This window comes from Rhinoderma darwinii, chromosome 1 (genome assembly GCF_050947455.1).
Source record: "Rhinoderma darwinii isolate aRhiDar2 chromosome 1, aRhiDar2.hap1, whole genome shotgun sequence".
Lineage (NCBI taxonomy): Eukaryota > Metazoa > Chordata > Amphibia > Anura > Rhinodermatidae > Rhinoderma > Rhinoderma darwinii.
The window spans coordinates 406,085,090-406,109,840 of NC_134687.1; the positions used below are offsets into that span (position 1 = coordinate 406,085,090).

The window sequence follows — 24,751 nt, forward strand, 5'->3', positions numbered from 1 at the left end:
AGCAAGGCACTTGAAGAGTGGGACGCTAGTATAAAAATTATCCAGGTAGAGGTGGTAACCCTGGTCCAGCAGTGGGTGCACCAAATCCCACACAATTTTTGCATTAATTCCCAGTAAGGGGGGTATTCTGGGGGCTGAATACTGCTGTCCTTCCCTTCATATATCCTAAACTTGTAGGTATACCCTGATGCACTCTCGCACAGCTTATAGATCTTCACGCCATACCTTGCCCTCTTACTTGGCAGGTACTGGCGGAATTGAAGCCTCCCTTTAAAATGTACCAAGGACTCATCAATGGAAATACACTTCTCGGGGGTGTATGCTTGGGCAAACCGGGCACTGAAATGGTCTAATAGGGGTCTCAGTTTATATAAACGGTCATAACTGGGGTCATCTCGGGGTGGGCACTGCTCATTATCAGCATAATGCAAGAAGCGAAGTATTGCCTCATAACGCATCCTGGACATGGCCATACGGTACATCGGGGTGTGGTACAAGATGTCCGTGCTCCAGTAGGTCCAAATGGACGGCTTTTTCAGAAGCCCCATGTTCAGGTGAAGTCCCCAGAACTTGCCCAACTCTGCTGCATCTACAGGGGTCCACCTGTTGGATTGGGCATAAAATGATGTGGGGTTCTTACTAATATATTGTTGGGCATATAAATTTGTCTGGGAGACCATTAGTTCTATAAATTCATCAGTGAAGAACTTCTTGAAAAAGTCCATCTCACTGAGCCCTGCCGTGTTAAATTTGATCCCCGGACTGCCCGTATACTCGGGGATTTGGGGCTCATAATTTTCTGGTGTGGGGGTCCATATGGGGTCACCGCTCTGGGGCTTCAACTGCGACGGGGTCACTTCTCTCGGGGGTTTCAAGTGTGGTGGATGTCCTGGGACGTCTCCTAGGTGGTCCCTCCTCTTCATCACTAGATGAGGAGGTTGACAAATAAAAAAGAGTCTCACCATCCGACGAGTCTGTGTCGGAGGCAAGGAATGCATAGGCCTCTTCAGCAGAAAATGACCTTTGGGACATCTTTTTTTATTATTTGTGCGACACGTGTAATTTGTGTGATGAGACACGTGTATTACGTATACAGGAAAAAAATAAATAAATCCCTAACTCAAAGCAATAAGATGCTACTTTTTTTTTTGTTTTTTTTTTTTTTTTTTTGAGAACAAGTGGCCTTCCCTAACACTAAAGCTAACTAGGGTGAGGGTTCCTAACACTAAAGCTAACTAGATTTTTTTTAACTTCCCTAACGCTAAACCTATCTACGGCGACGATTCCCTGGCACTAAAGCTAACTAGATAATTCCGAAATTCCCTGACACTAAGCCTAACTACGGTGACGGGTTCCTGACACTAAACCTAAACTAGAGTATTCTGAGCTTCCCTGACACTAAAGCTAACTACAGCGATAGATCCCTAACGCTAAAACTAACTACGGTGACGGATTCCTGACGCTAAATTCCCTGACACTAAACCTCTCTACGCTTTTTGACTGTTCCCTGACACTAACTAACTCTAATACTAAACTAGCTAGATGATAACTTTCTAATTTTTTTTTTTACATTTTAATAAATTTTTATATATTTTTTTTTGATTTTTGTATTTTATAAAGAAGAAAAAAAATAAAAATAATCCACAGGGACCGAAAAATGTGGCCCTGAAGACTAAGCAATGGTCAGTTATAGATCACTGACCAAAAAATGGGGGTGACAGGGGGAACACAAGGAGGAGGAGGAGGACTGGTGTGGGAAGTGGATGGAGCAAGTGGGAAGTACAAAAAAGTAAGTTTTTGAAACTTTTTTCGATATTTTTTTAGCACAATTCTCCTACACAACCGCTCTGAACAAATCTCCTACGCCAACAGAGAAGTTCAGGGCGGGTGCGGCAGGATGTGGAGTCTGGGGCAGGAAATGATGTATGCGATCGCCGCTATTGGTTAGTAGTCACTAACTAACCAATAGCAGCGATCGCCGGGGCGGGACCACTTCAATTGGTCCCGGAGTATTGAGCTGTGATAGCGTGCTGTCAGAAACAGCAGTTATCACAGCTCAAGCACGCGCCGGGATTAAATGGCGCCGTGTTTACTCAGGTCAGTAATAGTACTGACCTGAGCGCGAACGTTCTACTTAGCAGGACGTACTATTACTGAACTGAGCGCGAAGGGGTTAATATATATATATATATATATATATATATATATATACAGGGTGGGCCATTTATATGGATCCACCTAAATAAAATGGGAATGGTTGGTGATATTAACTTCCTGTTTGTGGCACATTAGTATATGGGAGGGGGAAACTTTTCAAGCTGGCTGTTGACCATGGCGGCCATTTTGAAGTCGGCCATTTTGTATCCAATTTTAGTTTTTTCAATGGGAAGAGGGTCATGTGACACATCAAACTTATCGAGAATTTCACAAGAAAAACAATGGTGTGCTTGGTTTTAACGGTACTTTATTCTTTCATGAGTTATTTACAAGTTTCTGACCACTTATAAAATGTGTTCAAAGTGCTGCCCATTGTGTTGGATTGTCCATGCAACCATCTTCTCCCACTCTAGCAACACCACAGAAGAAATGCTAGCATAGACTTCCAGTATCCGTAGTTTGAGTTGCTGCACATCTCGTATCTTCACAGCATAGACAATTGCCTTCAGATGACCCCAAAGATAAAAGTCTAAGGGGGTCAGATCGGGAGACCTAGGGGGCCATTCAACTGGCCCACGATGACCAATCCACTTTCCAGGAAACTGTTCATCTAGGAATGCTCGGACCTGACACCCATAATGTCACCCATAACTTGTAAATAACTCATGAAAGAATAAAGTAATGTTAAAACCAAGCAAACCATTGTTTTTCTTGTGAAATTCTCGATAAGTTTGATGTGTCACATGACCCTCTTCCCATTGAAAAAACTAAAGTTGGATACAAAATGGCCAACTTCAAAATGGCCGCCATGGTCAACACCCAGCTTGAAAAGTTTCCCCCCTCCCATATACTAATGTGCCACAAACAGGAAGTTAATATCACCAACCATTGCCATTTTATTTAGGTGTATCCATATAAATGGCCCACCCTGTATATATATAAAATTCAAATCACCCCCTTTCCCTAGGTCATATATAAAAATAAATAAACAGACATAAACATATTAAGTATCCCCGCATCTGAAAATTCCCAAACTATAAAAATATAAAAATATTTTTCCTATACGGTGAAAGCTGTAGCGGGAAAAAAGGTAAAGATGTCAGAAATCAGTTCTTTTGCCACTTAAACCCCCCCAAAAAATTTCAATAAAAAGTGATCGAAATGCCAGACATTCACCAAAATGGTATTAATAGAAACTACATCTTTCCATGTACAAAAAGACGTGTTACACAGCTCTGCACACAGAAGTATAAAAAAAATTACGGGGTCACAATATGGCGATGCAAAATGTTTTTTTTATTTCTTTCAAACGTTTACATTTTTTTAAAGGTACTAAAACATAACAAAAACTATATAAATTTGGTATCACCGTGATCAGACTGACCCGCAGAATAAAAGTAATGTGTCATTTTCACCGTACAGTGAACACCGTAAAAACAAAACCCATAAGAAAATGGTGTTTTTTCCAATTCCACCCCATTCTGATTTTTTTACCGACTTCCCAGTACATCACACATAATATTAAATAGTACCATCAGAAAGTAGAATTTGTCCCATAAAAAGTAAGGCCTCATATGACTGTGTCAATGAAAAATATATAAAAGTTATGACTCTTTGAAGGCAGGGAGCAAAAAACAAAAGCATAAAAACAAAAATTAGTCTGGTCCTGAAAGTGTTAAAGGTCAAATCATATGGCATCCAACATGCATAGCTAAATTGGAAAGTTATCCTTGTCCTATGGCCAGAATTAACCGCATGATGTCCCCAAAAGTGCTAACAATAACAAGTAAGTAGATATGCTTCTAAGGCTTTGTTCACATCTGCGTCAGGGCTCCGTTCCGACGTTCCGTCTGAGCTTTCCGTTGGAACGGATCCTTGACTGACACAAACGGGGATTTCAATGGTGACGGATCCAGTGCCAATGGTTTCCTTTTGTCTCTGATGTGCAAGGGTTCCGTCGTTTTGACAGAATCAATAGCGTAGTCGACTAATTCCTGCTACCCTCTCTTGAGGTGATGATTTTAACCTAATGGAGTAAAGTTATTGGTTTTATTGTCAAGGCGAGTACTGTTTTTCACAAGTTTCTTCAGAACAAAGTTACTGCCCATGGAGTCCTACCTTCCTCCACTGCACCTGATTCACACCTTACTTTGTGAGAATTTGTAGCTATAAAGATGGCAGAAGTACCAGTCTCAACAAGCCCTGGTACCTGAGGGGGGGGGGGGGGGGCAAAGGTCCCTATGCCACATAAGAAGACAAGAGTATTATGAATGGCACATGGCAGGTGGGTTCCATATTAAAAATTTTACAATGGGGCCCAGGAGCTTCACTTATGCCTCTGGTTGTACAAATCCTGCCATACCCTCTAGCAGGGCCTTGGTTTGTAGTAAGGCTGAAGTATTTAATTTACCATTGTATTTGACCTTGAATGTCTAACTCTAGACAAAAGTAACCTGTAGGTGGCCCTTGCAAAACATATGTAGAATCAGTGTGGACTAAAGTGCAAAGTACATATGTGCGGTCTTCATTATCAACTGCAAGGGAAGCAATGTAGTGTAACTGTGGACACATGACGCTTTCTTGCGTGTCCAGACTAGTGTTTGTCTTTTGCAAATATTATTTTTGCATTTACTGGACTCAAAAAGTAGATCACTATTTGTAAAATTTTAGCACTAGCTTTCATAGGGTATCACGGGACTTTTGATCCTGCAACTGTCATGGCATGCTGGAAGTTGTAGTTTTGAAATATCTGGAGAGTGTCTGTTCGGAGAGGGAACATCTTTGTACATGGCTAAATAGTCATATGCACTGTATTATTTTCTTTTCCTTGCTGTTTGTATATATGAATTATGACTTATATATGAGATAAGATGGTTATCATACTCTTTATCTAGCACATGGCTTAAGGCCCTATTACACTGGCCGATGCAGCGAGCGCAGATCAACGCGACATCGTTGATCGGCGCTCGCTTGCTCCTGTCACACGGAGCTATGGATGGGGACGAGCGGTCGTTACTCCAATCGTTCGTCCCCATACATTATTATCATGTCGGCAGCGCGTCTCCCTGTTTACACAAGGAGATGTGCTGCCGACAAGGATATTATTTTAGTTTTTTAAAACTATACGATCAGCAGATGATGGAGCGTTCGCTCGTTCATCTGCAGATCGCTGCCCTGTTTACACAGGGTAATTATCGGCAACGAGCGTTCTATGATACAAAAGAAGAGACGACATTCTTTGAATTATTTATTCTACAAGAAGGAATATATTATAAAATACAGGGTCTTGGACACCGTATTATCCAGAAGTAGATCATTTTGCTGGGGCTATTCCTCATTTAGTGGCTTCTGGAAAAAAAGGGAAAAATATATATTAAAATAGTGCACCATAGTCTATTACGTCAACCTCATCTGATTCTTCCCCAGAGTTTTACTGTCCATAACCTGTGTTTTTTTCTGATATTTTTTCTGTAGCCATTAACACCTGCACTAACCTTTGTACTAACATCCCGGCTCTTGGCTCTGAGTTTATTGACTTGAGACTCTGCAATGTCTGCTCTTTCGTCAGCTTCATCCAGCTCATGTTGGACCTTACGGAACTTAGACAAGTTTGTGTTCGCTTGTTCCTCCTGAAGATGAAAAGAAGGAAAAGCATGTCGAAGTCAGAGATCAAAGGGCAAGGACATACTTTCTAATTCTAGGATGTATTTTTGAAAAATTTCATGGGCACCATTTGGTATATTATTTGACAACATGTATTATACGTGTAATAAATGTATGTGATTCCTGTGCATTGTAAGGTTCTAAACCAAGATACAGGTACTCAGTCCTGTAGCTTTACATGATATTGAATTAGCAAACATAGATCGGGAGGCAGAAAATAAGAAGCAAGAAGAATCATGACAGGCACTTACAGCTTCTTCTGCTTGTCTCTTATAAGCCTTTACTTTTAGCTGCAGCTTATCAACAAGGTCCTGAAGACGAGCCAAATTCTTTCTGTCCTCTTCAGTCTACAGATAAGAAAGCATGTGAGACACCATATATGTAAATGGCGGTAGAATCAGATGAACATCAGTAGGAAAATTATGGTGCATAAGTAGAGCACTCTTAAAAGTAAAACACCATTAAAAATATTAATTTGTGGCGAACCAACTTTTTTTTAATGTTTTTGTTAAATTACCCCTTTATTTATAAAAAAATCTTATAATTGTCAGCTACATACGATAATATATATATATATATATTTTTTTTTTTATACCCGATTTTCTTATACCTATCTCTTATGTTATAAGCCTTGAAATATAGGTGCTGTAACTTTACTCCATACCTGGTAAGTGAGTTCTTTAATGCGTCTCTCATACTTTCTTATGCCCTTTATAGACTCTGCGTTGCGCTTCTGCTCAGCCTCCAGTTCATTTTCCAGTTCCCGGACTCGAGCCTCCAGCTTCTGCAGCTGCTTCTTACCACCTTTCATGGCAATCTGCTCAGCCTCATCCAGACGCTGCTGAAGATCCTTAATAGTTTGCTCCATGTTCTTCTTCATCCTTTCCAGGTGAGCACTGGTGTCCTGCTCCTTCTTCAGTTCCTCTGCCATCATGGCAGCCTGCAAAGTTATATTGTTTAAGAAAAGTTTGTATCTATTCAAATATTTGGTTATGTAAATGTATGTCCATGGTTATAGAGACAGTGTCTGATACTAATATATGCCTTTAGACTTCAGAAGGAAAAAGAGCAGAATATTGATGACTGAGACCACTACATGTGTACAGTCTGCTGATTTCACCTATTAATGTACAAATCTTTGCAGATATCTATGTACTATGTATGTTAAGCATACTTTACTACAGCATTTCCAAGTACATCTTCACCTATTATATGGAGATCCAAACAGTAAAACATCATTTTTAACTACATACATCAGTAATGGCTTTTTTAGCTTTTTCCTCTGCGTTGCGACATTCCTGAACTGCTTCCTCCACCTCTGTCTGCAACTGGGAAAGATCAGACTCCATCTTCTTCTTCTGGTTGATCAGACTTGTGTTCTGTTTGAGATATTTACTACATAATTAGACATTTGAAGGTCACATTGAAGTAATGTAATAAGAACTTACTGCTCATTCATGTTCTAAATTTTCATAGAGCAAAGGGTCAGACTATTGTTAGAGAGACAAAAGGCAATGGAACAATCCATTTATAGAACTAACTCGGCAACTATATTTGGAACTAAATGAAGTGTTGTCTGAGATTCTATTCTGGGAACTGAAATGAAGAGAAGATGAACCTGAATAAGTATATGGAGCTTTTAACATTCATCTTCTGACCTGCGAGTGCAGAAGTTGGACTCTCTCGCTGGTCTCTATCAACTCTTGCTCTGCAAGCTTGCGTCCTCTCTCTGTCTGTTCCAGCAGGGATCGCAGTTCTTCCAGCTCAGCCTGGAGTAGTGTGTGTCTTCTTTCCACAAGTGCAATGTTTTCCTTTAGGTCCTCACATGCTCTCAAGGAATCATCTAGTTGGATTTGAGTGTCCTGTAAGATTACAAACAATTTAGTTCAAGTACAACAGATAAACTTTGATAAGCATTTTATAATTATTGGGTTATTTTACTGGTTATATAATATGTAAAATTTTAGAAATTTAGGGACAAGAGAGAGAGAGAGAGAGAAAGAAAGAAAGAAAGTGAGAGAGTGCAGCAAATTAAATATTCCAATGTTCACGAAACCTTAAGGTAGCTTTGCAAGCTCTTGACTTGTTTCTGTGCTTCAATTGCTACACGATTGGCTTGGTTAAGATGAATCTCCATCTCATTCAGATCTCCTTCCATTTTCTTCTTTATTCTCAATGCCTCATTACGACTTCTTGTTTCAGCTTCCAATGATGTCTGCAGTGAATCAACTACTCTTTGGTGATTTCTCTTAGCCTGCTCCATCTCCTCATCCCTTTCAGCCAACTTGCGCTCAAAGTCAGTCTTTACTTGATGCAGTTCCAACTGGATACGCAGAATCTTCCCCTCCTCATGCTCCAGGGAAGCCTATTAGGGAATAACAGAGAAAACAGTCCATCAGACCAAAGTCTGTTCCACTTTGTAATTTGAGAAATTAATATTTATCTCTAATAATCTGAGAATTATTACTATTAATAATAAAAAATGTTTGACATTGAGGCGCACCCCTGACTTTACTGAAAATATTCAGTATAAACTTTCATTCAATGTTTCTTCACCTCTGCCTCTTCCAGTGCAGACTGTATTTCTACTTTCTCTTGTTCCAGTTGTTTTCGGATCTTCTCCAGCTCATGGATGCTCTTCCCACTTTCACCTAGCTGCTCCGTGAGGTCTGAGATTTCCTCTGAGGTTCAAAAATGTAAAACAAATTTTTAATGTTTCTATATTCAATTACCCAAATCTCAAATTAAAGTTTCTAAATCTTGTATTCCAAATGTGTATGATATTCTGCAGGCAGATATTTCTCATACCTTGTAGATTCTTATTCTCCCTTTTAAAGGTCTCCAAATGTTCTAGAGACTCTTCATAGGCATTCTTTAATTTGAATAATTCTGTACTAAGGGTACGAGCTTCTTTCTGTGAGGACTCTAGTTCTGTCTGCGATTCTTCAAATTTTTGCTTCCATTCCATAAGGATCTGCATGTACAAAACAATGGTTAATATCTATCTTAGCATAATTCCAGTTTTCTTTAGCCAGAATATATCCCTTTACCAGGTACTGTGAGCCCCACACACTAGCCAATTTACTTTATCAAAGTTCCTCTGCTTCTTGTCCAGTGCAGCCGCTGCAGCATTTGACCTCTCAAGGTCTACCATAAGATCCTCAATTTCATTTTGTAGACGGTGCTTGGTCTTTTCCAAAGATGAACATTTGGCATTTACAACTTCCACAGCCTCCTCTGACTCTTGCAGCCTTTGTGCCAGTTTCTTCCTATAGATGACATATGAAGCTTCATAAAGATATAGGACAGATTGATATGGACTCGATATGGATATAAAGCGAAAACCATGCCCCTCAGATAGACATTTTTAAATGATATCATACTTGGCCTCTTCTAATTCTTCTGTCCTTTGGATAGCATCTGTCTCATATTTGGTTCTCCACTGTGCCACCTCTGAATTGGCTTTTGAAAGATTTCTTTGCAGCTCTGCCTTGGCTTCCTGCTCTTCTTCATACTGTTCTCGCAGGAGGTCACAGTCATGGCGAGCTGACTGCAAAGCATGAGCTAGAGCATTTTTAGCCTAATAGGGATGGGAGAAGGGATAAAATATTGTCAAGAAACTAGAACAAAAAATTGCATGACTGGCTCATATTGCATTACTTCCTGTGACCATTTTTATTTACTACAATTCAAGTACAACTACATAAATTTTTATATATTGCAATATACACACCTTGGATTCTTCCTCTAGTTGTCTCTTTAGATCTTCCAGTTGCTGAGTGTAAGTCTGTTTACCACGCGTTAACTGTGAAACCAGGGACTCCTTTTCATCCATCCGTCGAGATAGCTCACCTATGGAAGTAATAGTCAATTACTGCTTTTATTATTTATTATTCTATAGGATTCATCCAATGCTATCTGAAAAAACAATTACAAATAATTAATGTATGTATGAATGCAGTACTGATGGATTATTCCCATGTAAGATATGCATTTCCATGGGATATGGCATAAATGTCTAATAGATGTGGGTCCCAGCTTTGGGACCGCAGCTATGTTGAGAATGGTGGTCCCCTGACCCCTGTCCCGCCTGATGAGGTGGACGCGGGCTGCTACATCCGGGCAGAGAATGGAGATGTATTCTCTTCTATGGGGTACTCTGTTCTATAGGGTCACCTCTTCATTCATTGCCTGCCTGTACTATCCCCCTGTACTATCCCCGCCTGGATGGGGTTGCTGCCTCACCAGGGGATGCCCGTTCCTTACATGGACCCAGAGGTGGGACCCAGATCTATCAGACATTTATCAGTGGGATATGACATAAATGTCTTACATGGGAATAACCTCACCTACCCTGTGTATAACCCAGGAAAGCATTCATTGTCACTCTGATTGTACAGGTAGATAGTACACACCTGTTTACTGCACTGGTAAACCCAAATAAATATATACTGACAATGTAAATCCACCATTGTGGAAACTTGAAAGTAAGTAGGAGCAATAAACTGTCTCCTATTTGTAGTAACTACATTGTACACAATAATTAATCAGTAGAATATAAATGAATTCACTAAAATGGCAAATGAGACAGATGCTTTAGGAGTACTGCCACAAAATGAATGTGGTGTATACCAGTCTCAGTCTGTAATTTGGCACGCTGGGTGGAAAGTTCGTTGACATTTCTCTGTGTCTCCTCGTACTTTGTACGATACTCATTCACTTGATCTTCTAAAGTACGGCACAATTTCTCTAGGTTAGCCTGCAGATAAAAAGAAGGGTTTTGGGTAGTGAGCAAATTCAGTGCAATATAGGCATGTGAACAATGGACAGGTAACAATTAAAGAGTAAACCCATATATTCCCCACCAAAGATATAAATCTGTTGCATACAATTTATATGGGTACAGTTTGTCTAGCAAATGGAATGAAAAAGTCATCTGCTGTTTGTACTAAATGCTCAGCTATTGGGAATACCAAGCCATGACTTTGTTATGCATTTTTGTGTGGTTTAGGTGCAACACACTAAGTTTGTAAGGCTTCTAATGAATAAAATTTTTAGTGCAAACTCCAAGTCAATATCATACATTTAGGCCCCATGCACACGACAGCAAAAAACCTCAGTTTTTGCGGACCGCAATTGCGGTCCGCAAAAACGGAGCCATTCACTTTCATTGAACACTGACACCTTTCCGTAGCACTACGGAAGGGTGTCAGTGCCGTGGAAATGTTCCGGGAATTATGGAACATGTCCGTTCTTTCGCATTTTGCGGGCCGTGCTCCCATACTTTGTATGGGAGCACGGCCCGAAAATGCGGCTGTCAGTCAGCGGCCGGCCGTGCCCGCAATCGCGGGCCGTGATTGCGGGCACGGTCGTGTGCATGGGGCCTTATACTAATCTATTCATTGTGTCACATAAAGGTAATTCTTTATATGTCATGTACTGTACCAACCCTCTATAGCCAATATTTCTAAATATGCTCATAAACAAAAACTTACTCTAATGTATATATCTTTGGTCAGGGCCAGCTCCAGGGTGGTGGAGGCCCCTGGGCAAATAACCTGGTGCCGGTCCACCATAATTTATAAGGCTTAATTCCTCCAAAAATTTCCATAGAGGTTAATTTGTGTAGAAATGCATTTGTTGTCCATAATTTTATATAACGTTGGTACATGTACTGAGCTCCATGTAACATAAAATGGTGGACAGGACAATACATGCATTTCTACACAGACCAGCCCCTATAGAAACTAGTACATGCATTTGCATTTGCATTTTTTGTCCACCATACATTACATAAAGCTCAGCACATGTACCGGTTTCTGTAGGGAGTAGTCAGTGTATAAAATGGTCAGTGTATAAAATGCATTTGCACAGACCCTATAGAGACTGGTGCATGTGTTTTGCTGTATACAATATAAAATGGTGGACAACATGCATTTCTACAGAGTAGTGTAGCCCCTATAGAAACTGGCAACTGCTAATCTTGTATATCAGTTACCATACCACTATACAAACATCAATATAAACAATAAAACCACCATACAGTGACCATATAGTTATAGTACTTATATGACGCAGTCACAGGCAGAATACATAGCGATTAAATTCAGTGACTTATAGGTGAAGTTTCTCTGTTTGAGGGTTGTTCACTTTCCTTTCTTCTCCATACAGCCCAGACCTCCATGACGACTTCTTCCAACAACTGCAGAGTTTGTTGGCCAGACATCTTTGTCCCCTTGCTTCTGCAGCCACCCCCTCTCTCTATAGCAACACAAGCCCCCCATCCTGCTGCTAACTTTAACTCTGTGCCTGCTGTTGCTCCAGGTGCCCCTATTAATGTACCTACAGTGCTGCCCATTGCTCCAAAATACTATACTCTCAAAATACTAGTGCCTAAGTATGTAGATACAGTGGAAAGCAGCGGCATAACTAAAAAAAATCTTGGGCCAAATAGCAAACTTTAAAATTGCGACCCTCCCCCTCCTCCAGAGCATTTCTCAAAACAAATTCTGTGAAAATACCACTCCCGACTTGACAATTGATAATTGATCATCATCAGACTACAATGGGAGCTATAGTTTAGGGGTATGGGAGGCACTAAATCGCTGACCAGACTACAAAATTGAATCAGACCCAAGACTAGACCAATAAATAAATTCAGACCTAAGACCAAATCCCAAAATAAATTCAGACCAGACCCTCTAAATTAAGCAAACCCCAGACAAGACTTCTTAAATTATTTCAGCCCCCAGACCCCCTACATTAATTTAGACTCCCTAAATTAATTAGACCCCAGACCAGACCCCTAAATTATTCAAACCCCAGTCCAGACCACTAAATTATTATAGACCCCAGATCAGACCATCTAAATTATTTTAAATCCTAGAACAGACCCCTAAATTATTCCGACCGGGGATCAGACCCCAAAAATTATTAAACCCCAGACCAGACCACCTGAATGATTCAGACCCCAGAACAGACCCCTAAATTATTTCAGATGCCTGTTCAGACCATAAAAAATTACTTCGTAGACTGCTGCACACAGGATCCTGACGCCGTCCAGTGACAGGACGTTGTATGCACTGGCACACACAGCGTACCAATGCTGGACGCTGTTAGCACCCAGTTTGGTGGCGCCACAGCTCAACTTCAGCCCCACTGAGGCAGAGCTGTGTATCACCAGTATAAGCGACACCAAGTCAAGATGCTGGGCTAGCTTGGTGGTAGAGAACCCGGGGTACATGCTCTGAGTGTACTCCTTGTAGTCCAGCCCTTTCCATGATCATCTCTGCATATACATTAAAAGAAACAAACATGTTTGTGAAGAACATTAATCACATTCTCACCTTGCCTTTTACCACCTGTTCCATGTTGGATGCCACATCATCTAGCTCAAGTTTAAATTCACTCTTCTCTTTTTCCAGTTTTTGTTTAACCCTCTGAAGGTTGTCAATCTGCTCACTGAGTTCAACGACAGAGTCTGCATGCTTCTTTCGTAGTGTAGCAGCTGTGGCCTCTGAATGCAGAGTGGACTCTTCTAGATCTCTCCTGAGTTTCAGGAACTCTGCCTCCCGCTTCTTGTTGAGTTCAAGTTGTACTGAGGTGGCTCCTCCAGCCTCTTCCAAACGCTCGCTGATTTCCTCCAACTCTCTGGAAAGATCAGAGCGAAGCTTTTCTACTTTAGCCCTTGCTGTTCTCTCTGCTTCCAGTTCCTCCTCCAACTCTTCAATACGAGCCTAGCAAAAGAGGTTTACATGAAGTTGAGTGTTACTTCCAGTATGGCTTCAAATACATACACATTAAGTGGATTTTATAGCTACCTGTAGTTCCTTCATCTTTTTTTGGAGCTGAACACCTACATTCTGCTCATCTTCAATTCTTGTGTTGAGCTGGCTCATTTCAAAGTCTTTCCTGGTACAAGTAGAAAAGCAAAAATTTGTCAATAGCTGAAATAGTCCAAAAGACAGTTAATATTTCAAAACAATCAATTTCTTTTCAAAGCACTATGAGCTTATGCATCTTTTTCCATACAATTAGTATTTTAGACAACATTTAATCACTCACTTCTTTAACTTCTCTTCTAGCTGTTGTTTGTCATTTTCAACATCCATCAAGCTTTCTTGAGACAATTTCAAATCTCCTTCAAGTTTTCTCTTTACCCTTTCCAGATCCATTCGAACTTTCTTTTCCTGTTCTAAAGACCCTTCCAGCTGTACAGGTTAGAAAATAATTAGTTAAGTAAAATCATGATTAAAAAGAATTAATTTTTTTTTGCCAAATGTGTTACTTACATCATCAACCTGTTGCTCAAGTTTTGCCTTAGCTTTAGTCAAAACATTGACTTTATCTTCTTCAGCTTGAAGATCATCCAATGCTTGTTGATGAGCCTCTTGGAGAGCCTTTTTTTCCTTGGTTAACTTGGCAATTATCTCATCCAAGCCAGCCATCTCTTCAGTTAGATTCTTAACCTGTCAAATAAACAGTAAAACAAGAATATTCTAAGGGCTCGTCCACACGCTGCGGAATTGCCACGTTTTTTCCGGACGGAATTTAGGACGGAAAAAACGGATGCAGAATACAGTAGCAGCATAGGGGATGAGATTTAACAAATCTCACTGACACGCTGCGTAAAAATTCAAAGCAGAAATTGACTTGCGGTGTGTATTTTTCTGACCGCAGCACGTCAATTCCTGCTGCGGAATGTGGCCAGAATTGCTGCGTTTTTCAGAGGAGATATCACCATCTCCCAGCATTGGGAAAAACGCAGCAAAATACGCACCATTTTCTGCAGTAAAAAAAACACAGGAAATGGTGCGTTTTTGCGACAGCGGAATGTCTGCATTTTTCAATGGAATTGCTGCAGAAATTTTCTGCAGCAATTCCGTTGTGTGTGGACAAGCCCTAAAAGTTATGTATGTTATGGTATTGCATGTCTTACCTTGTTCTCTGTGGCATGCTTCTCCTTCTCTACTTTGGCTAGTGTCAGCTCCAGGTCATCAATATCCTTCTTGAGCTCAGCACATTCGTCCTCCAGCTTCCTCTTTTTGGCCGTCATTTCGGCATTCATCTCCTCTTCATCTTCTAGCCGTTCTGTCTGCTCTTTTAGTTTAGCCTCCAGTTGGATCTTGTTTTTGATAAGTTGTTCACATCTCTCCTCAGCATCTGCCAAGTTATCTTGCTCCTGGATTTACAATGTTACATACATTTTACATATAAAATCAATTCTAATGATAAAAGATTTGCATGTTCTCTGTTCTACTTCACAATTCTCACTGACGTCTATCTTCTATACATGGCTTCCAAAAAGTATACACTTAGTGCAGGGTCTATGGGAGCGGTGCATGACACAGGGATTTAAAAAACCTCAATGACAGTATACTTGTGTCATGCACCACCCCCTCGACTGCACTAAACATAACACAGTGCATCACAGTGTATCAGTTTTGCCTGGAGTGTTCCTTGAAGTCCTCTGTCTTAAAACTATTTTTGTTCATAAATTGATTGCATTCTAGTAATACCACCCAACTTTCTTATAGATGGTGATTGACACTCACTGCTTGAACTTGAAGCTGCAGGTCATTCTTCTCTTGTAGTGAAGAGACCATCTTTTCCTCTAGCTCTTTGCGTCGAGTCTCAGATTTTTCCAGGGCTTCTTTGAGCTTCTGAAACTCTTCCTTCATGTTCTGCATTTCTTTCTCTGTCTCTGCACTCTTGAGAAGAGGTTTTATCTTGAAGTATAGCTTCATCCATGGCCAATTTTTGACACCCATGAATGCTCTGATGTTCCACTGGATCACTAAAAGGGAATCTCTGGAAAAAATAAGGCAAGATTTTAAACAATGTTTTTTATTTTTATTTATAGGAGTAAATCTAAAGACTCCTTTACCAGACCAATACATTCATTAAAGGAAAAGCAGAAAGGCTGCATTATCCTTTAGGGCTATGTTGCATAATTGATTGAAAAAAAGACACAGGTCCATCAAGTCTAACCTATAATACTACCATGTTGATCCAGAGGAAGGCAAAAAATCCTATGAGGTGGGTGCTATTTGCCCTATATTAGGGGGGAAAAAAATCCTTCCCAATTCCAAATTTGGCAATCAGAATAAATCCCTGGATCAAAGTCCCATCTCCAGAAATCTCGCACCCATAAGTTGTAATATTGTTATATATATTTTTCAAGAACAGGCCCTTCTTGAACATGTTCAATGAATCAACCATCACTAAATCTTGTGGCAGAGAGTTCCAAAATCCCACTGCCCTTACAGTTAAGAATCTTTATCTATGATGATTGTTAAACCTTCTTTCCTCTAAACATAGAGGTTGCCCTTTTATCAAGGTTACAGGCCTAGGGGTAAAAATATCTATGTACTGTCCATACATATATTTGTACATTTTAATTAGATCGCTCCTAAGCCATCTTTTTCCTAAACGTAATAACCGCTAGCTTGATAACCTGTGTTGATACTGCAATCAACCCATTCCCTTTAATACCTTGGTCACCCTACTCTGCACTCGCTCTAGTACAGCTAAATCCTTCTTATACACAGGTGCCCAAAATTGTACACAATATTACAGTTGTGGTCTGCCTAGTGATTTGTATAGAGGCAAAACTATGTTCTTGTCATGAGCATCTAAACCGCTTGTGATGCATCCCATGATTTTATTTGTATTGGCAGCAGTTTCCAGGCACTGGTTGCTAAAGTTATGTTCACTCTCCACCAATATCCCCAGGTATTTTTCAGGGGCAGTTTTACTCAGTGTTTTACTATTTAATAAGAAAATAATAGCCCTAAGTGCATAACCTTACAATTATCCATATTAAAGAGAACCCTTCTCCTGCTCATACATGTGCAGCTGAGTGCAGCACGTAAAAGCAGGGCTGCACAAATCCTGGGGCACTTTAAATGTGTTCCCTATTCTCCTCCGTTATTTAGATAATGGTGCCGTTATATTTGGCGCCCGATATTTAATTAACTCCCTGAACTGTCAATGGGGCGTATAATTGGCAAGGCGGCGAGTTACTATCTCTGTGACACTGTCCAATAAGCTACGGACAGTGTCACAGCAAGAGCTGGAGATAGGAGAGCGTGTGCGCGCGCACCTCCGCAGCCACCACTGAACAGAAGAGGAGAAGAAGAATGTGAATTCTTCTTTTGTTCCACGGCGGCGGGAGTATCGTCAGCAGTGGCGTCAGTGCTGTGCGCGAATGCATGCACACACTCTTACTTCTCCAGTCTTGTCGTCTTTTTCTGCCGGGAGCTGAGGAGTGTGAGCGTGTGCGCGCACAGCTCCGACGCCGCTGCTGACGATACTCCCGCCGCCACGGAACAGAAGAAGAATTTACATTCTTCTTCTCCTCTTCTGTTCAGTGGTTGTGGCGGAGCTGCGCGTGCGCACACGATCTCCTCTCCAGCTCTTGATGTGATACTGTCTGCAGCAGACTGGGCAGCTTCACAGCGATAGTAACACACCCAGGGGCGTAACTAGGAAAGACTGGGCCCCATAGCAAACTTTTGACTGGGGCCCCCCCTCCCCTGGGTGTCACACAACCCCCCCCGCCTTGTAGATAGTGCGGGGGGGCTGTATGGCGTTATCTACGGGGGGACTGTATGGCGTTCCCTACTGGGGGGGACTGTATGGCGTTCCCTACAGGGGGGGCTGTATGGCACTATCTACAGGGGGGGGCTGTATGGCACTATCTACAGGGGGGCTGTATGGCGCTATCTACAGGGGGACTGTATGGCGCTATCTACAGGGGGGCCTGTATGGCGTTATCTACAGAGGGGACAGTATGGCGTTATCTAGAGGGGGTACTGTATGGCGTTATCTATAGGGGGCTGTATGGCGTTCCCTACAGAGGGGGCTGTCTGGCGTTATCTACAGGGGGGCTGTATGGCGTTACCTACAGGGAGTCTGTATGGCGTTCCCTACAGGGGGGTCTGTAGGGAACGCCATACAGCCCCCCCTGTAGGGAACGCCATACAGCTCCCCCTGTAGGGAACGCCATACAGCCCCCCCTGAAGGGAACGCCATACAGCCCCCCCTGTAGGGAACACCATACAGCGTCCCCCCTGTAGGGAGCGCCATACAGCGTCCCCCCCGTAGGGAACGCCATACAGCGTCCCCCCCCACTGTAGGGAACGCCATACAGTGTCCCCCCTGTAGGGAACGCCATACAGCATCCCCCCCCTGTAGGGAACGCCATACAGCGTCCCCCCTCCCAAAAAAATGCGAAAAAAAATGCGACCTACAGTGTGTCCTAATAAAATACATGTATCCCCTATCCACAGGATAGGGGATACATGTGTGATCGCTGGCATTGATAGGGAGAACGGGGGACTGAAAGTCCCCCAAGTTCTCCATGACTAACCTCTGACTTCCGGCGTCTGTGTCGGCAGCTCACTAAAAATGAAAGGAGCGCTGGTCACGCATGCGCACAAGCGGGACCGGCGCTCCATTCATTTCTCCGGAGCTGCCAACACAGACCCCGGAAGTCTGAGGTTTGTGATGGAGAACTTCAGGGGACTTTCAGTCCCCCGTTCTCCCTATCGCTGCAGGCGATCACACATGTATCCCCTATCCTGTGGATAGGGGATACATGTCTTTTGTTTAATGGCAGAGCGGAGAGATACCTCCCTGCTCTGCCGTAGTGATCAGTGGCGTCCCACTGTAGCAGCCATAGCGGCTGCTAGCGGAGCCTGCGGCCATGGTGGGAGCCCGTGCCGGCGGGCGACACGGGCCCCCTCATGCCGCGGGCCCCGTAGCAGCCGCTACTGCTGCTACGGCGGTAGTTACGCCACTGAACACACCCCATTGACAGTTCAGGGGGTTATTTAAATATCGGGCACCAAATATAATGGCACCGATATCTAAATAACTGAGGAGGATAGGAAAAAAATGTAAAGTGCCCCAGGATTTGTGCAGCCCTGCCCTTATTTGGGCAAGTGAAAGGTTCTCTTTAAACTTATTCTGCCATTTCTCTGTCCAAGCCTCCAGCTTCCCCAAATCCCTCTGTAAAATGATATTATCCTCCTCATTGTTTATTACTTTGCAGAGCTTAGAATCATTGAAATTATATTCTATAAGGCCTCTAAAATGGCATTAATAAAGATAATACATGAAAAAGAAGAGGGCCCAATACTTGCATTTGTACCATTAATAACCACCCTCCGTTTTTGCATCATGTCTGAAAAATAGTTTCATATGTGTATTACCTGCGCTCAAAAAATTTCTTAAATTCGATTCTGGAGAGGACACCTCTGGACTGTGCTTGTATTCGAGTAATGATTCTGGAAAGTCGCTCATCGCGCAGCTCTTCCAATTGTCCTAGCAAACCTGCCTTGAAGAAGACCTGCAAAAATATTCATTTTGTAATGTAACTGTTGAAATATATTTAAAATACAATGCTGGCTTTTTAAAGATGACTGCTTTACCTTAGTATGTCCAAACTTGTACTGAGTATGATCAATTTCTAGTGAGGCAAGGAGTTTCTCTGCACCTTTTCTACTATCTATGAACTGTCCTTCTGGGATAGCTGCAGGGTTCAGTATTCGGTATCTGAAAATTATGTAAAGCTATTCCGATCAGAAATTATATTTTGTTACTGTGCCTTATGCAAGCAGTGTTGTCATAATCCTACCTTTGCCTAAAGTCCCCATATAGGATACGGTTAGGGTACCCTTTTCTACAGATTCGGATGCCTTCCAGTACACCATTACAGCGGAGCTGGTGCATCACTAAACGGTTATCAATTACACCTAGAGTAAGTGAATATACAGTTTTTCAACACTGAAATTCTAAGTGAGATGATTGTGTGAAATAGCATGAATTTAATATTACCTGGAGATTTGGATTCATTAGGAATGATACAGCGAACAAAATGAGGATGAGTAGAGCGAAGATTGGTCATCAGCTTATTCAGATTCTCCTGGGGTGATTAGAAAAAATAAAGAGTCGGTTTAACAGGCTATGTTAATAATACAGAGAAAATTAGGATTTGATATCAGGGAACATATAGTTACAGATATTCGTAAATGTTTACCCCAGGGTTTACAAAAAGTGTCTATTGAATTTTGTATCTACAGATGCAAAAACCAGTTGCATATAGAATTGATATTTATCACTTGTTTAAATCTTTGGTGCTGTGGCCAGGTATTCTGATCAAGCTCTTCCCATAGCCATTTACAGGAATGGAAGTGACAACCAAGCACACTGGTGTATTAGAGCTGTGGTTTTCATTGTTCCAGCCCCCAGCTGGAAGGATAGAGGGAGATTTTAAGGGCTCATGCACATTGCCGTAATACTGCATTTCTTCTAGGGGGGAATATATATCATACACACACACACAGAGTCCGACTGACCCTATGTGGCAGTGCACTGAGGCTGTGCGGCTCTATACTACAGGGCTCCGTACTATATGACATAATTAAATGATTATTGTCATTATAAACTCCCAAATGCAACCTATTCATTCATATGTTGCTTTCATAAATTGGTTAAAAGGCAGGTGTCTTGGATTTTATTTTAAAATGTTGTGGGTATACACCATGCAACAATGTATTACCTAAGGGTATGTTCACACGGCCAAATTTCAGACGTATACGAGGCGTATTATGCCTCGTTTTACGTCTGAAAATACGGCTCCAATACGTCGGCAAACATCTGCCCATTCATTTGAATGGGTTTGCCGACGTACTGTGCAGACGACCTGTTATTTACGCATCGTCGTTTGACAGCTGTCAAACGACGACGCGTAAAAATACAGCCTCGTCAAAAGAAGTGCAGGACACTTCTTTGGACGTTTTTGGAGCTGTTTTCTCATAGACTCCAATGAAAACAGCTCCAAAAACGGACGTAAAAAACGCCGCGAAAACGGCGCGAAAAACGCAGCGAAAAATGCGAGTTGGTAAAAAAACGTCTGAAAAGCAGGGTCTGTTTTCCCTTGAAAACAGCTCTGAATTTTCAGACGTTTTTGTTGACTACGTGTGAACATACCCTAAGGGTATGTGCACACACACTAATTACGTCCGTAATTGACGGACGTATTTCGGGCGCAAGTCCCGGACCGAACTCAGTGCAGGGAGCCGGGCTCCTAGCATCATACTTATGTACGATGCTAGGAGTCCCTGCCTCGCTGCAGGACAACTGTCCCGTACTGTAATCATGTTTTCAGTACGGGACAGTAGTTCCACGGAGAGGCAGGGACTCCTAGCATCGTACATAACTATGATGCTAGGAGCCCGGCTCCCTGCACTGTGTTCGGTCCGGTACTTGCGGCCGAAATACGTCCGTCAATTACGGACGTAATTAGTGTGTGTGCACATACCCTGAAGGGCGTATGATATACTAAAAACATTTAAAAAATCACCTACCCGGTGCAGAGCGGACACTGTCTGGAATGAAGAACCTTTCTTCTTACTGCCTTTGCCCTTAGCTTGTTCTGAGAGCATTTAAACAAAAGCAGTTGCAAAAATGAAAACTGGTGACACAATTACATTTGGCATCACACACTAGATCTTTCTGGAATGGTTAAAGTAGTATACAGTCAGCATCATTCTTCCTTTTTATATACAGCGTTAAAGGGTTTGCCTGAGATTAGAAAAAAACTGCAATACCAGACACAGCACATGGACAAAAGGGGCACTGTTTCTAAAAAAAAAAAAGCAGAACCCTTCTTTTTTACTCTTATATAACCCTTTAAGTATTTTACCTACTGCACATCACATTGAGAATTATTTACTAAGATTTGTATAGGTGTCCCATTACAACTAGGTGTCAACTATAACTGATTTGCTCGACTTTTTTGGACTTTGCCTAACAAATTATAAATGCAAGAAAATGTTAAGATGTTAGAAAGTTAAAAGTTCGATTTTCTTTAGACATGTTATTTATTTTCTAGCTATTTGTAAGTTATCTACAGTAGGGCTTCACAATATTTTTCTACTGGTGATGTTTGGGCTTCACCAGTGGCCTTAGTCTAGGCCAAAATATAAAAAAATTACATCAATATATCTTTCAATTTGTCTACTCAACCTAGTATAACATTAAAATAAGCACAAAAGGAGTCAGTTATGTTACTAAACCAGAATTGTTAGACACGGAAAGTCTCACAGGACTCATTTTTGGTGGGAAATAGAGGTCTCAACCACCTACATAGGTTGCTAGAGATAAGGACTCTAATGATGATATATATAAACTAGAGAAAAAAGGAGTCCATTACTATCAATTTTAACAAAAATGGAAAATTTATTTATTGTAAACAAAATAGAGAATCTAAAAAACAAGTCTATATCTGGATCAACGTTTACATGCACATTGTCAAAAACATGTAAAAAGAGTATATATCGCATGAGAAATCACATGATTTTTATATCCGGATTAGAGATGTATTCACTCAAGTAGGTACATGTCAGAAGAGAGAGTGAAGAACTCATAGTGAGAGTTTAAGAGTAGTTAAAGTGACAGCTACGGTAGGTATATATAGGACCCAACAAGACCTTGGTAGTACACTTACCCATGCTAAGTGGCGTGGTTACGTGACCCAGAAGGTGAGGTAGGGGCGCCCAGAAGGTGAGGTAACCACGCCACTTAGCATGGGTAAGTGTACTACCAAGGTCTTGTTGGGTCCTATATATACCTACCGTAGCTGTCACTTTAACTACTCTTAAACTCTCACTATGAGTTCTTCACTCTCTCTTCTGACATGTACCTACTTGAGTGAATACATCTCTAATCCGGATATAAAAATCATGTGATTTCTCATGCGATATACTGTATACTCTTTGTACTTGTTTTTGACAATGTGCATGTAAACGTTGATCCAGATATAGACTTGTTTTTTAGATTCTCTATTTTGTTTACAATAAAGACATTTTCCATTTTTGTTAAAATTGATAGTAATGGACTCCTTTTTTTCTCTAGTTTATATAAACCAGAATTGTTGCAGCCATAGAAAGGCCCGAGCAGTATATAATCGCTTCCTTCAGTAGGTGCCTTCTCAGCTGCGCCCCACTAAAAACTGGGCAGTCTTTCACCGGAGAGGCTCATCTCACAGTGTGAGAAGCTCTGATCTACAGGATGGGTTTGAGCCTGATTCGCAGTGAATGAAGGTCTGTGGGGTGTCAAATATTTATATAACTGTACCCATCTTATCTTGTTCATCAGAAATATGCCATTAAAGTTAAATATACCGGTAGAAAATATTTTGTTTATTCCAGGGAAATTGTGGTTATCTAGTGGCTGTATTCTCTAGCAAACCATATTTGTGTGGTGCCATTCGTTTTTTTAAACCTATCTCTCTACCTAGGTTTATGACAAATTAGAAATCTGGACAACCCCTACTCTAAATTAGTACCCGCTGGGTCTGGTAGGTTGTCGCTGGAGAAAGCTGCAGGTGGCTGCACATGTGCAGAAGAAATGTGGTATTACATGGTGCCCATACAAATAATCCTATAATGCATGGTCTCGCTGAATCCTTCAGAGTGGAAGCTTCTATTGGATGTGGCGATCCACTCTGGCAAATAGAGGAGTGTCCCGAACAGGGAAACCCCTTCTATGACTTCCATATTCCCTGATAGGGAACATGGGTAGAGGTTATCCTCTATCAATTGCGTATGCTATATGGAATATTAATGACCTGAACTAATACTAATATAAATAGCCACCTAAAATCAAGACTTCAAAAGTTTCTCAATCAATATGCTGACTGACTATGCCCACCAACTTTATGACTATGTAGGTTATATATTAATTTTGTGCAAGCAAAAAATCAAGCATAAAATTGAATAGTGCCATAGCGAGACTGCATTTCTTTCTTCTATACCTGAGTCAGTACTAGCATAGTTGGCAAAAAGAATTGCCAACAGCTTGAGAGATGACTTCTGGTACAGCCCCACCACAGTCTCATTCAATGGGTCCTTGTTCTTCTCTAGCCAGCCACTAATGTTATAGTCCACAGTACCAGCATAGTGGACAAGAGCAAAGTGAGCCTCAGGCTTCCCTTTGATGTTCCTTGGTTTCTGGAAGTTGTTGGACTTGCCCAGGTGATTATCGTACAGTTTTGCTTTAAAGGTAACATCTGATGCCTTGGGAAACATACACTCCTCTTCAAGGATGGACATGATACCCATAGGCTGTAGAGAAGTGTAAAACCAAAAAATATAAAATGCAACTTATTTATAGAAATAGCATATACTGTATATTTATTAAGCTGTTTCTGTAATTTTATGTAAATATGTGTCATGGTAAATACACATAGGATTGTGAAGAATATCATGGTAACAAGTAAGTAACATAGTAACAGGTAAGGTTTAAAAAAGACATAGGTCCTTGATCGGTGGGGGACCGAGCACTGAGACCCCAAACCGATCGCTAAAACGAAGTGGCAGAAGCTTCATTTCTGACTGGCTTTTCTTGGAAAGCCGAGTCAGCGGTGTACGGGCTCATAGACATTCTATTGAGCCCGTAAACTGCTTGCTCGACTTTCCACCTGAGCGCTTCTGCCACTTAATTTTAGCGATCGGTGAGGGTCTCAGTGCACGGTCCCCCACCGATCAAAACTTCTGACATGTCACTATGTTTAGTTACCCTTTAAGAAGATACAGAGTAAGGGCTCTTGCACACGACTGTGTGTGCTGCCCAAGTCCCGTCCCTGATCCGTGGAAAGATAGGACATGTTCTATCTTTCCTCTGATTGGAAGTCGGGTCCGTTTTTACAGACCCGATTCACCCACTTAAGTGAATGGGCCCATGAAAACTATCGGGTGCCATTCGGATGCCATGAAAAACAACCTGAGTGGCACTCGGTCGTGTGCAAGAGCCCTAATAATAAGGAAGTAAAGATGAAACAAAAGGAGACAAATATACAAATGGCACACATTGTAGACCTTGAGATATATAACTGATATAGCATGAACCTTCATGATTCTAT

At 41.4% G+C, this 24,751-nt stretch overlaps 1 protein-coding gene across 2 annotated transcripts in view; it reads right to left on the minus strand.

Annotated features, from left to right (window-relative positions):
• Positions 1–5,437: 5,437 nt before the first annotated feature.
• LOC142654317 (myosin-7) overlaps positions 5,438–24,751 on the minus strand; it is a 37,366-nt gene continuing 18,052 nt past the window's right edge. For both annotated transcript variants that reach the window (XM_075828913.1, XM_075828914.1), the window contains 25 exons: positions 23,645–23,954; positions 21,195–21,262; positions 19,663–19,750; positions 19,463–19,580; positions 19,257–19,380; positions 19,038–19,174; positions 15,375–15,630; positions 14,759–15,001; positions 14,112–14,288; positions 13,885–14,030; positions 13,641–13,731; positions 13,167–13,556; positions 10,453–10,579; positions 9,554–9,672; positions 9,204–9,400; positions 8,906–9,089; positions 8,629–8,794; positions 8,377–8,501; positions 7,877–8,185; positions 7,479–7,682; positions 7,074–7,199; positions 6,485–6,760; positions 6,072–6,167; positions 5,652–5,786; positions 5,438–5,505 (listed from right to left, as the gene is read on the minus strand). In XM_075828913.1, coding sequence (XP_075685028.1) covers positions 5,485–5,505; positions 5,652–5,786; positions 6,072–6,167; positions 6,485–6,760; positions 7,074–7,199; positions 7,479–7,682; positions 7,877–8,185; positions 8,377–8,501; positions 8,629–8,794; positions 8,906–9,089; positions 9,204–9,400; positions 9,554–9,672; positions 10,453–10,579; positions 13,167–13,556; positions 13,641–13,731; positions 13,885–14,030; positions 14,112–14,288; positions 14,759–15,001; positions 15,375–15,630; positions 19,038–19,174; positions 19,257–19,380; positions 19,463–19,580; positions 19,663–19,750; positions 21,195–21,262; positions 23,645–23,954 — 4,233 coding nt within the window. In that variant the 3' untranslated portion in view covers positions 5,438–5,484. The remainder of the gene's footprint in view (positions 5,506–5,651; positions 5,787–6,071; positions 6,168–6,484; positions 6,761–7,073; positions 7,200–7,478; positions 7,683–7,876; positions 8,186–8,376; positions 8,502–8,628; positions 8,795–8,905; positions 9,090–9,203; positions 9,401–9,553; positions 9,673–10,452; positions 10,580–13,166; positions 13,557–13,640; positions 13,732–13,884; positions 14,031–14,111; positions 14,289–14,758; positions 15,002–15,374; positions 15,631–19,037; positions 19,175–19,256; positions 19,381–19,462; positions 19,581–19,662; positions 19,751–21,194; positions 21,263–23,644; positions 23,955–24,751) is intronic.